The 13,273-nt window shown below is 55.5% G+C and overlaps 2 protein-coding genes across 3 annotated transcripts; both read right to left on the bottom strand.

Moving 5' to 3' along the window:
- Nucleotides 1-1,895: 1,895 nt before the first annotated feature.
- On the bottom strand, nt 1,896-4,169 carry ADIRF (adipogenesis regulatory factor). Its single transcript, XM_039872304.1, has 3 exons — nt 4,005-4,169; nt 2,332-2,394; nt 1,896-2,094 (listed from the first exon to the last, which is right to left on the bottom strand). Exons 1-3 carry the CDS (start codon nt 4,063-4,065, stop codon nt 1,988-1,990), a joined length of 231 nt encoding a protein of 76 aa, XP_039728238.1. The 5' UTR covers nt 4,066-4,169; the 3' UTR covers nt 1,896-1,987.
- A 4,215-nt stretch (nt 4,170-8,384) lies between these two features.
- SNCG (synuclein gamma) lies at nt 8,385-13,026 on the bottom strand. 2 transcript variants are annotated; one of them, XM_039872302.1, is made up of 5 exons: nt 12,812-13,026; nt 11,983-12,024; nt 11,602-11,729; nt 8,927-8,998; nt 8,385-8,678 (listed from the first exon to the last, which is right to left on the bottom strand). In XM_039872302.1, the coding sequence occupies exons 1-5, from the start codon at nt 12,930-12,932 to the stop codon at nt 8,658-8,660; spliced, it is 384 nt and encodes a 127-aa protein (XP_039728236.1). In that variant the 5' UTR covers nt 12,933-13,026; the 3' UTR covers nt 8,385-8,657. The 2 variants fall into 2 exon arrangements, with proteins under 2 accessions (XP_039728236.1, XP_039728235.1); XM_039872301.1 differs by lacking the exon at nt 8,385-8,678 and having other exon boundaries at nt 8,801-8,998.
- Nucleotides 13,027-13,273: the final 247 nt, after the last annotated feature.

The raw sequence follows: 13,273 nt of genomic DNA, 5'->3' as shown, positions 1-13,273 counted from the left end.
CCTTAGGCTTATTCCTCCTGTTTACTACAAACAGCTGCCGCAAAATTAAGTATCATTTCCCGTTACAAAAATGTCCAATGGAAGAGGAGGTCTCCTCCCCCTCCCCTTCCTCCTCTTTTTTTTTTTTTTTTTTTTAAGGATGAAAAACCTATCCCAGAAGCCCCCTAGCCCTCAGACTCGACTGCTCCTCTCCCCTTGGCCAGGGCTGGGTCATATGTCCATCCCTAAGACAACCACTCAGGAGAACAGGATGAAGACATTGTTGGGCCAATTGAGATTTCTCTCCGAGACATGCAAGGAAAGGACGCACACCAGAAAAAAACGTAGCGTCTTTGCCAGTCCAGCCCCACTGGCCTCCCAGCGTGGTCCCAGGTGGTCTCTCCCCGCTTTAGCATCTGCTCCTGGAGATGCTGGAAGCTCCCCTCAGACTGCCCCAGGTGTTTCTTCAAGGGCCTTCCCTTGGCCTATTTTGCAGACTAGAGGAGGCCTTCTTTGGGGGACAGCAACGAGGAACCAAGCACGTAAGTGGGCTCGGCCATAAGGTGAGGGTGGGAGATGCTGAGGATGAGAGGGAGGAACCTGTTAGGCACTTGGGAGGGAATCTCAGATTGGAGAAGGGAAAGAGATCACCTGAGCAGATCCTCACCCACAGGGGTGGTGGAGTGGAGGGCATGGGATGGTGGAGGGAGAGCTACACTGCCCCCTGCTGACAGACCATGAAAGTCCTCCCCGAAAGCCGGCCTTGAATCTGCGTACGAAGGAAGACGACGCTTTTTCGTCAGAATCTCTCCAGAACTGGGAAGTGCCGTGTAAACAATATTGTGAATTGAAACGGCATGACTACTTATGTACTCGTCCAGAAGCGAACTAGGTCATTATAGTGGAGGGAATAACGTATGCGAAGACATCGAAGTGGGGAAGGGGCATAGAGCATCACCAGCCGAGGTGTGGCAGAGGTTCGGATAAGGGCGGCTGCAGGAGACCGGGCTGAGCTTTATCCTGTGGCAACTGTGAGTCACGCATCAGCAGGGCGTACCCAGGGTTGGTGTCACATGCGTGGACCCGTGTTGGGGAGATGGGAAGGAATTAAGTTTGCCAGACCCAGGAGACCTGCCAGACGAAAATGCAGGCCTGCGTCGGAAGCCAGAGATACCGGTGCACCCGGGAGGGAAAGGGTGCTTGAGGGAGGGGCCTCACGCACACGTGCGCAAGCACACTGTTCGGTCCCGCGCTTCATGCCTAAGTGCTCGGCTCCGTGCGCAGCAGACCCCTCCCCTGGGGCCATGTCGTGGGCGGGGCCCCTGGCGGGCCGGCCGAAAAATGCAAGACCATCGGGTGGGGCCAGGTCTTCCCCGCGCGTCTCCGCCTTGCTGGATGACTCACCGCCGGATGAGGTCCGGACGCAAACACTTCACGGGATGGGCGGTGTCGGATCCGCTCCTGCTACTCTACGTCGTTCCCGCGAATTCCCGCCGCCTGAAGTCCTCGCGGGCGCCGGGTTGATGGGTGTTATGAGCCTCCCCACTTAGCTTGCGTGTTACAGTTCCCGAGGCCCCAGTCCTTGGAGCTCCGCCCCCAGCCGAGAGCTGAACCCCTCGAGGATCTGGGAACTGAGTATCCCCCTCCTAAGTAGGATGGGGTCCCTGGAGTTGGGGAAGTGGAGTTGGCTTCTAAATTGAGCTACCGAGGGGTACGTACCTAGATGGGGGTTGAACTTCGGATATAAGGGAGCATCTGGATACGCGGTTGAGACAATGGGAAACAAATTCTTATGGGTTTCCAAATTTGGAATGCCAGGATTCAGTGTGGGGGCTGGATTTCTGGATATGGGGGCTCTGTTCTTGGCAAAGGAGGACTGGGCCCAGCTTGGGGGTAGATACGAAGTAGACACAGGGTAGTAACATGTGCTTTAATGAGGCATGAGGCCAAGGGGGCAGCCGCTGACCAGATCAGGGCCTGGAGGGGAGTCACCCATGGCTCGCTTCTGTCATTTCAGGAGACCTAATTTTTTCCCAAAACCGGAGAAAGTCTCCGAGGCCTGGTTAGCAGTCTTGTCCACGGTTTCCTGAGTAGATTTAACCACCTGGTCCATGGCTGGGGAAGAAAAGGAGAGAGCAAGTAAGGGTAGGGCCCTGGCAAACCAGAACCATGCAGGGTTAGCCTGGCCTGGGTCTCCCTTCCCAGGAAGCAGTGTGGGGCAGAGGGGTTGCAGAAGAGAGAGTGTGCCTGGTCAAGGGCCAGGTGGGGTGAGAAGTATGGCAGATGGAGTGGGAAGTCCGCAGAGGCTACCCCACCCTCCTGCTCTCCTGTTGCTCCTCAGCCCCACCAGACCTTTCTGCCCAGCATCTGTGGCTTGATCCACCACTTGCTGAACTGCTGCTCCAGCTGCAGTCACTGAAAAAGAGAGATTTAGCCTTTAGCCCCTATTGAGGCACCATGGACCACAGGGCCGCGCCATTGCCACCCCTCTCATGTTTTCTAGAGTAGTTTGTTCTATAGTCCATAGGGACGGATGCCATCAAGGTAAAGTCTCTTGACCAAGGCCACCCAGCCAGTAAGGGGCATGAGTCCTTTTTGAGCCTCTGGGGTGTTCTTGTTTATTTATAACTCTGGGCCCCTCCCTTCTGGCCCGCTTCCCATTCCATCACCAGGACAGCTGAGAAAATGTCTGACTGGAAGGCAGGCAGGGCAGGGCCAAGCTGAAGCTGGTATCTGGGCAGTGGCTGCTGCTGCTGGGCATGGTCCAGAAAGAACTCTGCCTCCTTTAACAACTTCTCCCCCAGGTACCTGAATTCCCACCTTTAGTGCACCCTCAGTGCACTGGGGCCTCTACTTTTGCAAGGTCCTCTCACCACCTCCTCTCTCCTGTGCCTCACCCCAGAGGGCACACAGCAATGATGCCAATGCCATGGACAAGCAGCTTAAGGCATTAGAAACGAAGTGCAGAAAGGAGGCGGAACTTTCAAAGTCAGGCCATCTCCTCTGGACCAGAGTCTGTGCCCGTAGTGAACAGCGTTTCCAGGGCCCTCCGGTGGGCAGACAGGTGACTCCGGCCACCAGATATCTGACTCATCCTTGCTGCTGTACAGGAAAGCGCCTGCCTTACCCACATCCTGGAGTCCTTGTCTTATGTAGCCAGGACCACAAAGAAGGAGCCTTTGCATCCAGCTTACACATAGAGAAAGTGAGGTCCAGAAGGAAGGGTCCTATACATAGAGGCTTCCTGGTAACGTGTTAGTCTTGAAAGCAACTGTGGGCTTTCCTTGGGACACTGGTGAAGAAGGGGGTTGGTTTGGGTGGTCTGTTGATTGGGACATGTACAGGACAGATTGGGAGCTATGTTCCCAAGGGACCATAAGCTGGGACTGGAAGAGCTGACACTGGGGTCCCTTCACATCCCTTCCCCCGCATTCTACTCGCTCCAAACTGTGTAACCTCTGATCAGAGTTGGACAGAGCTGGAGGTGGAGGAACTAAGGCTGGGAATCTGCCCTGCTGGAGTGAGAGTGGAAAGGCTCTCTGGGTGAGGAGTTAAAAGTAAAAAAAAAAAAAAAAAATTATTTTTCAGGGGGAGGAGTGCTCAAAACAAAGCCCCTTGGGGGTCTGGAGTCTGGAGCCACTTCCCCTACCCCATCTGGCCCTGTGTGCTGAGACCGGGGTGAGCAGAGGACACTCTCAGAGTGGCAGAGCCTGCTCTCTCTGTGGACCTTAACTCTTCCTTAAGGACCTGGGTGGGGCCGCTCCTCGCCTGCGCAGCCTTCTCACATTGGCTCTAGCAATGCCCAAAATGCAGCCCGGGCTCCTGTAGCACTGCTCTCCCCCACCCTCACCCAGGATAATCTTCGGGGTGGGTGGGGGTGAGCGTCCTGCCCAGTCCCTGCATCTCAAGAGAGGGAGGGCTCCCTCCAAGCCTGAGCCAGTTGCCAACTTTCGGGCTTCGCAGACCCGCGGCTTCTGCCCCCGACTGTCCAGCTGGGTGCCCTTGCAAAGGCCTCAGGTTCTCACCTGCATCCTGGGCCGCCCCTTCTACTTGCTGCTTCAGGTCCTGCAAACCCTTGCTGGCCATGGCTGGGGGTGGTCTGCGAGGTCGTCAAGGGTAGCTGCAGCGACGTTGGGTCTTACTCACAGGGGCGGCGATCTGAGCACCAGCTCTGGTTTTTAAGTCGCCCTAGGGCCGGCCCGCCCCGCGTGGGGCGGGGGTGAGGGGGTGCGGGGCGGTTCCCAGCAGACCCAGCTCTGCTGTCACGGGAGGACATCCTGGCTTCAAACGGGCCGCGTAGGGAAGGCGGCGTCCTCAATCAGGGTCGGAAGAGGGACTAGGAGCTGCAGAGGGACTGGGTCAGGGGTCCAAAGAGGGGCTGGGGGCAGGACGGGATGCACACACCTCCTGGACCCCAACAGCTTGCTCCGTCCTTCCCCTACCGGGAGGATTTACCAACCTGTGAGCGTAGGGTCAGCGCCAGATCAGGATCTCAAGACTGTAATTGAAATTAATAGCAGTTGCCTTTTATTGAGGGTTTACCTTGTGCCGGGCTCTGCCCCAACGCTTTCCAGCCTCTTGTATAATCTTTACAACTTCGTGAAATGGGTATTATCAATTTATAGGAAGAAACTGAGACAAGCCACTGGCCAGCCGCCACTGGGACCCGGAGGACAGAGGGGTAGGGTGGGTGGGGTAAATAACCCCGCACCCCCTTAGAGGGGGAGTCACTGGCATGCTCCCCTGGGGTTAGTCAGCTAGGCGCTGGAAGAGGGATTAGAGACCTGCTCGTGAGTGGCGGAGCCAAATTCCTGAGTCTAGCAAAACAAACTCCTCGCACTCAAGGGCGCAAGTCCAGCCCCAACCCCGCCCCACATCCGCCCACTCTGGAGTCAGCTTCGGAGCCTGCAGGCCACTGCCGCACTCCCCCGCCCTGTGTCTCCGTGGGGCATCGCGACCTTCTCCAGTGCTACTCTCTGATTCTTCCTCTCCAAGCCTGTCTGCACCTCTGTGGGAGTCTCTTCTATTCTGAAGCTCTGGAAAGCCTCGTCTACCCGGGTCCACTCTATTAGAGGATGCCCTACCTCTAATAGGGGTGGCAGAAAGAGAGGGGAGGGAGACTTGGGATTAGCTGGGGTCAGGCCTTGGTATGCGGTATCTGGAAGCGCGTACACACACACACACACACACTCTCTCTCTCTCTCTCTCTCTCTCTCTCTCTCTGTGTGTTAGCATGAGGAAGGGCAGAGCTAGGGTGGAGTGAGGAGGGACACCAAGCGCAGACTAAGCGGCAGCCACGCTCGTCCGGTTCTTTCTCCGCCCCTCAGGGCTGAGAGCCCGGGCGGGCCCAGAGCGCAAAGGCCCTGCCGGGAGCCGTCTAATGGTGGGTTTGAGGACTCTTGGAGACCTGCCTGATCATCGCCCCAGACCTGTCGCTGTCCTAAAATCCCACCTGAAGCATCAGTACCTTTAGCCTAGAAGTCCTTTTACACTGCTCCAGTTAGCTCCTCGCTGGGCTGCTGAGGCTACATAGCATCAGGCCCAGTGGGCAAGGAGCAAGACAGGGAGACTGCAGCCGTCCTTAGCAGGTGATAATAGAGACAGCTCTGAGTGGCCCTGGAGTCAAACCTTTTGGGTTCAACTACCCCGTAGGGCAAGTCCCTTCATCTCTCTGTCCCTATCCTTGATGGTGGGAGGGTAATAACAATTTCCCCAAAGCGTTACTGAGAAGATTAAATGCCCCACACTCAGTCGGGGCCCTTTAAGAGCGGACAGGGCACCTGGGGCTTCTCTGATAAGGAGGAGGAAAGACGGAAGGAAGTTCCTCCTCTAGGGAACTCATATGAAGCCTCAGAGTTGAGAGCACATATAGGGCTTAAAGGCAAAGTAGACTGCCCATGCCGTGGGTGGGGAGGGTCTTCCTGGACTGGGCAGACCTTGATGTTTGGCATTTAACTCCAGGAACAGGCCCTGAGGATATGTCTAGGATGAGAACAAGCATCAGAGACCCTTGCAAGCTCCTTTAGATGAGGCAGAGGGCACTGAAAGCATGGTGAAATACTGTCCCCAGGAGCCAGGTCTATATGTCCCCTTCCCCCAGTCACCTGAGTAGCCCAGCTCCTCCTCACTTTCTCTTACAGTTCAAAGAATTCTCTGGCACACCCAGGTCCCAGGTGGCCTCCTCCTAAGGCAAGCACAGGCCTGCTGATATGCAAATATCTGAGCCAGGGCTTGGGGGATGGAACACCCCTGACAGCCTGAGCCTCTTCCACACCCTTTGCTCCTCCCATCGCAGGGTTTGAGGGCCTGGGGCTAGCAGCCCCCTGCTCCTTTCTGCCTCCTAAGCAGTGGATGTCCATGATCAGCAGACTAGGATACAACCCAGCTCAGCTGTGCTTGACTGGGTTCCCAGTCCCTGGGGCTGCCCCTTACTCCTGCTCCCCACTATGAAGGCAGGATAAGAAGGTGGTGTGGACCTGGTGATGCAGGACAGAGCAAATTTCTCCGAGGAACTGAGGGAGAAATTCTTGACTGAGCATAAGAAATAATCCAAATGGACGCCATAGTTAGAGTCAAAAGGAAAGTTTATTAGAAAAGTAATAATGCTCCATAGAACGTCGTCTACCCTCAGAGGCAGAGAGTGAGAGAGCCTGGGAGAGCCTCAGAGGGACAGAGAGAGAGATAGAGACAATGAGAGGGTTTAGCGCACAGGACCAGAGAAAAAAAGACACCGAGAGGGATCCCAAGTGTTTGGGGAACTTGGAGGCAGGATGGGAAGGTAGTGTGGACTTAGTAGCATCAGAAGTTGGCTGTAGTGTGGACTCAAGTTCTAGCTTTGACACCCAGGGCTGGAAGCCTGGGACAAGTTAGATGCTCTGAGTCCAAACTGTCTGGGTGTCAAAAGGAAGGGAACCTTGGTCTCTGTTCAGCTACCTCTGAAAGAGCCTCCAGGGTGTGATGCCAACAGCCCTTCAGGTAGGACACTAACCAGCCCAGGCCCAAGACGTTTGAAAACCTGGGGTGTGGCAGCATCTGCCATAAGTTCACTGGATCCCACACAGCCAGAATTGCCATAGTAGAGCATGAGATTGAAGAGAAAACCACAGGCCCAAAATGGCATCACTTGTGCTAAAAGCCCATGATACCAAACCTAGATTTAATACCTGATCAACCTCTCCCAGAAGCATAATCTTAACCAATATGAATTTTCTGTTCAGGTACCCATAAGGTAATTTGTCACATGGTCCCTCTATGTCTGTCCCCCATAAAAGAAGAGGCAATCTGCATGATAAAAACCCTTCAATCTCTTCCCCCAAAGAAAAAAAGTCCCTGCCCAGAAACAATCCTTTCTTTTCTTTTGTCAATAGCTCCCTTGCCTTACCCTTCCTCCTATGAAAAATCTTCCATTTTGTACCACCCCTCAGAGCGCCTTCCTAGTTGCTAAATGAGATGCTGCCCTATTCATGAATTGCTTAATTAAGCCAATTAGATCTTGAAGATTACTTGGTTGGATTTTTTTTTTTTTTTTTTACAATCAACTGGGTGGCTCTGGGGCCAGGCCACCTGGGCTTCTGCCCAGTCCTGAGCTTCTTAGCTTTGTGCCCTTGGGCAAGTTATTTTAACCTCTCTGTTCCTCATTTTATTCTCAGTGAAACTGGAATTAGACCAACTATTTATTCTGAGAATTAAATGAGGCAAAGCACTCAGACCTGTCTGACACCTGGGAGGAGCTCAACAAATGTTCATTTTTACCAGTTTTCTCTCAGGGCGTAGGTTTGTTTCTTCTGCATCTCAGCTGTCGTGTTTTCTAACGATACTTGACAGACTCCTTGATGAAGGGAGAGCCCAGTTCCAACCCTTGTGGGAGCTTGATGCTTGATGCAGTTGGAGGAGCCTGTGGTCATGTCCTTCTCTCCAGTGAGGAAGACTAAGGAAGACCCCTGGCTATGAGTTTAGACTTCACATTTTTGAAAGATACCATCTGCTCCAGGGAGGGATGTTAGGTGTCCCTTTTTCCACAGGACATGAGTGAAGGACACATAGCAGGATGGCCCAGGAGGCTCATCCTCACCTCTTGCTGTCATGGGCCCATCCCTGGAGGGTAAGCCAAAGTTCTAACCTGCAGGCATGGTCATGCGCTCCTGAGGACAGCCTGTCCTGTTGGTTTTCCTGGGAACCCAAAGCATGGCCACCGCCACCATATTAAAAGGCAATGATGGCTGAGTTGGGGTTGGGAAGAGTTCCCTGAAGTCAGTGCCTACTCTCAGCAGGTTTCAGAAATGCCCAAGGTGTCCCAGTAGGACACCTGGTCCCAGATAATGCTTCAACAGGCTGGCTCAACTTCTGTTCCCACAAGGGACCAGGGGGCTTATTCACTATACAGAGGAAGCATGGGCAAGTATGACCAGGGTTGGGGACTTGAATTTTATTTGAAATCATTAAAAAAAAAAATCACAGCAGCATCTGTGGAGTCAGAAGGACCACAAACTGGGAAAGGTCAAGGGAGAGAGATGAAAATAGCAGCAGCAAGAAAGGACAGGCCTGTGGTGGCTGGGTACTGGCATGGGAAGCATGGGCCACATCGAAGGTCACACTCCAGGACCGGCACTCCTGTGCCAGGAGATGGGTCCAAGGCAGAGGGGTGTTCTTCTGGGTCTCCAAGGCTGACTTGCAGCCCTTTAGTCTCCCCCACTTTTGGCCTAGGAGAGAGAGTGACCTTCACACACAGTTCTGGGCCCCCACCTGTCAGTGGCCACCCTGAGTGGGGTGGGGACAGGAGTCATCTATACCCCTCTGCCCTGAGGGGGTCATTCATGAGAGGACCTCACACTTAAGCTCAGGAGTCTCCCCTGAGGGCTCTGGGACCCCAGGAGGGAAGTGGCTTGTCTGTAAAGGATGGGAGGCTTGCCCAGGGACCCCTGGTGTAGCTTGGGAGCCTAGCTCCTACCTCTTCAGCCGCTTCCTCTTCCACTTTGGCTGCCTCGTCCTCCTGTGTGGGAGCAGGCTGCTTCAGTTCCTCCTGTGGAGAACAAAGGGGAATGTGGGACCACGCAGAGGGCACAGAGCCCCTAGCTGCCCTACGACGAGGGCCTTGTCTACCCTGGCCTCAAAAATGAGCAGAAGCCCTCATCATCTTGTTGGAGACGGTGGGCCAAGGTGAGAGAGGTATGAGGGCCAGACTGACTGTGGAGGTGACAGAGGATCATATAAGGGCCCACAGCAGGGGCTCTGTCCGATAATGCGAAGGCCTTCTGAGGGTACCAAGTACCCTGGACCTCAGCTTCACCTCTACAAGCTGATGCTGAGTCACCTGGCAGCCCCTGGTTGGGCCTTGATGAGGAAGCATGGTAGGGTGGTATGGGTGGGGATGGGCAGTGGCCCCTGAAACCCTAGGCCTGACCTCACCCTCCGTGTCCCTGAATCACATGATCACATGCCCTCGTTCTCCTGAGCCCCCCAAAAGCCCTAGGGAAAGGATCATGTTATCACGGGGACCCTGAGGCCAGGGAGGCCAAGTATCAAGCTTGAGGCCTCAGAGCTCAAAGCAGTGGGGCTTGTAGGGATCCGGTCTGGCTTTCTCCAGAGCTACCTCTATCCCCAGTAACATGAGTGCCTCCCTCTTTCCTTCTCCCTGCCTCCTGGATAAGCTGGTTCTAGGTTCAGGCTGGTCTGGTTGGGACCATCTGGGGTTATACAATCCTCTCCCGTTTCCTGTCTCCTACTCTCCCCTACGTCCATCTAGATGCTTGCCTGAAATGGGGGCCTGCTTGGGGGTGATCATGTGACAGCTAGTGGGCAGGGCCAGACTGGGTGATCAGCACCAACTTCTGGAAGGTCTGTCACCTCCATGCTACCACAGGGTCATTTTGCTCCTTTGTGGACTGAGGCATAAAAAGGCACCGAACTCTGTCAGCCAGAGTTGGGGCAGGCTCTCCAGGAGAAGGGTATGTGGCCACCTGCCTAGTCCTGCAGCCCCAAGGAGGGCTCATGAGGCCAGTGGCTTGAGTGGTCTGACATACAGGCAGTGCTGCATCCTTCTACAGTTCACTGGAAGGTGAGTTGTGACTGGCTTTGGGTGTCACCAGGAAATGTCTCCCTTGGGGCAGCTACCCCCACCCCAGGACCTGGGGTGGCTCCAAGGGCTCACCAGCCCTCCTCCAAGGTAGAGAGGAATGCAAAAGCAGCCTGGCCCCACCCCAAGGCCTCTTTGCTGGAGGCTGGGGGAAGGAGGGGCCTGGTGTCTCCTGGAGCACAAGTGGGTCCTGCCCAGGGGCACTGACGATGATGACATAGACACCTCCCTTTGTTGGTTGGTCTCTACGAGCCAGGTGTGACCACTTCATGGGGGCCATTTCCTTGCATCATCACACAGCCCAGTGAGACAGATATTCTCATCCTCCTCCTAATTTTAAAGATGAGGAAATGGAGGTCTAGAGACCTTGAATAGCTTCCCAAGGTCGTACAGCTAGGAAGGGGCAGAGGTGGGGACAGGCAGAGTGAGCAGCTAGCTGCCTCTCCAAGGACAGGTAGACCCAGTGCTGGCCCTGGAAGCAGATGCCTAGGTGCTGCTCCCAAAGCTAGGGGCAGGAAGGCTGGCCTCCTCCCCTGCCACCCACCCACTCCCAAAGCAGAGATTCTGAGTGCTAGGTGCCCCAGGCAGCCTGTACCAGGTAGGAGAGCTTTCTAGAGGACAGCCTCAGACAGAACTGGAGACAGCCCTTCTGGAATGGGAACACCTCCTGCCCCCATTATGGATCCCGCTCCCCACCGAGACCTTACACTCGTACAGAGGCTCTTTGTCAGAGCGCAGGCTTGCAGCCCAGCTCTTGCAGCAGGCTCATACAGACTAGCTGTGGGAATTTACACACAATACTTAATCACTCTGGGCCACATTGCCACACCCTGTCTCATGGGATTTTGTGCTGATTAAATAAGTTAATAGGTATAAAATGCTTCAAGCAGAGCCTGCTGTGTGGTGGGTGCTGGGATGGCTCACCTAGCCAGCATCCGCCTCCTGGGAGTGCCCCAGTGCCCCTGTGTCCTCTACTGCCAGACAGCACAGAGGCACACCCACATGCACACATGCACACACACACACTCGCACATTAACAGGCACACTGTCGACACACACACACAAAGGCAGAGGCGGAGAGTGGGGTCAGAACTTCACTGTTTTCCCATCACTAGGGAGTCTGCTCCCCTGCTCCTGGGAGGAGGAAGCTACCCATAGGAATGTGGCGGTGGGGGTGAGGCTGGACACTGGGTGAGTGTGACTCCCCGGTGTCCACTGGCTGGGAGGCTGCCTGTCACCATGTGGGGCCCACAGGATTCTGCCTTTATTAGTCAAATGCAGTATCTCCCAAATGCTGAGCACCAACAATAGGGAGTGGTTCTGAGCCTCACTTTCTGGTTGGTCCCCAAACTGTCTCCCTCACAGGAGTGGCTGTGAGAATTCCAGGAGATTGGGTATGAAAACACCAAGCACAGACCATCACAGCCCCTAAGTCTCTATTTCCTTATATATCAGTGGGGTGATAATGCCTCTTCCCCAGGTGGCCTCTTTGGGGTCCAGGGGAAAGTATGGAACTGGTCTGAGAACCAGGACCAGGAATCAGGTCTCACCTTGCGCACCACTCCGGTGGTGACCGCGATGTTCTCTGCCTCCTCCACGGTCTTGGTGGCCACAGTGTTGACGCTGGTGACCACGGCCTCACTCACTGCATTGGCCTGCTCCTTGGTCTTCTCAGCCACTGTGGGAGGGCTCTGGCTGGCCTTGGCCCTGACCCCTCCCCACTCAGGCCTGGCCTGCCCAAGTCAGGCCTGAGCAGCCCCTTTCCCAGGCCAACCCTGGGTCTAACCTCAGGTTTCGAGGGTTCTGGGTCCATGTGCAGTTTGGAACCCCAGCTGGGGGGTAAGGAGAACCTTGGGCATGGGCCTTTAGTACAGGGTGCAGAAATCCCTGGAGGTCCTAACCCCCATGTTCCCTGGTCCTAGGCTCCTCACCTGAGGTCACACTCTGCACGACACCCTCCTTGGTCTTCGCTCCTGGGGAGGAAATGGAGGCATCAGCCCAGGCCCACTCCTCTTAGTGTTGGGAGGGGAGTGGTCAGGGCAACAGAACAGCTAGACAAGCTTTGGGGCTGGTGTCGGATAAGGATGATGTCTGGAGGCCAGCAGTCCCTTCAAAAGCCACTTCCTGCCGTGTCTGGGGGAAGGGATCGGATGGGAAGTGAACAGGACAGGATGGGGCATGAGAGAGATAGGGCCTGAGGTGGGGTCTGGATCCCCCTCAGGCGTGGCCTGAGCTTCAGAAGCAGCAGCAAGACAGGGCTGACAAGAGCTGAGTCATCATCTTGGCTTCCTCTTCGGGGGAGCTGATGGGGGATGGGGCTAGACAGGACACTGAGTCTGGGTCTCATCTCCCTAGCCCCACCCCTTCCCTCTGAGTAGGGTGGGGTCCTGTGGCCTGGTTGCTGAGCACCTGGTTGCTAGCTCAGCTGCGGAGACTCCAGGCTCAGTGTGGCTTTTTATCTGAGTCAAGGGGCCCTGGAGGAGGGGAGTTGTGTGTGCATAAACAGGTGTATCTCAGAGCCAAGTACCTCTCCTGCTTTCCTGCCCCAGTGATCCCTGGAGTCCTGAGGAGGCACAAACGGACACTGGTGTGTGCGGAGAGTAGGGGTGCCCTGGGCCCAGAGACCCTGACCCAACACCCAGGTCCTCATACCCTCCCAAAATGCCACCCAGGGGGTATGGGATAAGGTCAGACCCAAAGTAACTGGGCATTCTGGGCTCTGGCCACCAAGCTGTTCCTCCCTGCCCCACCCAAACTCACCCACATACATCACACCCTCCTTGGTCTTCTCAGCCGCTTCTGTCACCCCCTGCTTGGTCTTTTCCACAGCGCCCACCACGCCCTCCTTGGCGATGGAGAAGCCCTTCTTGAAGACATCCATGGTGGTGGCAGGAACAGAAGCCTGATTCTCCCTGTAAGCTGTGGCTGGAGCTGGCGCAAGTGCTGCCGCAGCCAGTGTCCCCACTGCTGCCTCTTATTGACGCCGATGAAATATTGATGATGCAGCAGCGGCTGGCCTGTGGGAGCCCAGCCAGCCTAGGGGGCGGGGCGGGAGGGAGGGCGGGAGGGCGGGTAGGGGCTGGCAGCAGAGTCTGGACACATCCTTATCCATCACTGCCCCTCATTAATTCACTGCCCTGTCCACCCGCAGGGACAGCCCTGGCTAGGGACTCTTATGTCTGGGGCTGTTGTGTCTGTGACATCTAGGGCAGAGAGGGAAGG

The sequence above is a fragment of the Pteropus medius genome, unplaced genomic scaffold (genome assembly GCF_902729225.1).
Source record: "Pteropus medius unplaced genomic scaffold, Ma_sr-lr_union100, whole genome shotgun sequence".
In the NCBI taxonomy this organism is placed as follows: Eukaryota; Metazoa; Chordata; class Mammalia; order Chiroptera; family Pteropodidae; genus Pteropus; species Pteropus medius.
Note: the sequence above shows the minus strand (reverse complement) of the source record. Positions and strands in the feature narration are given on the sequence as shown.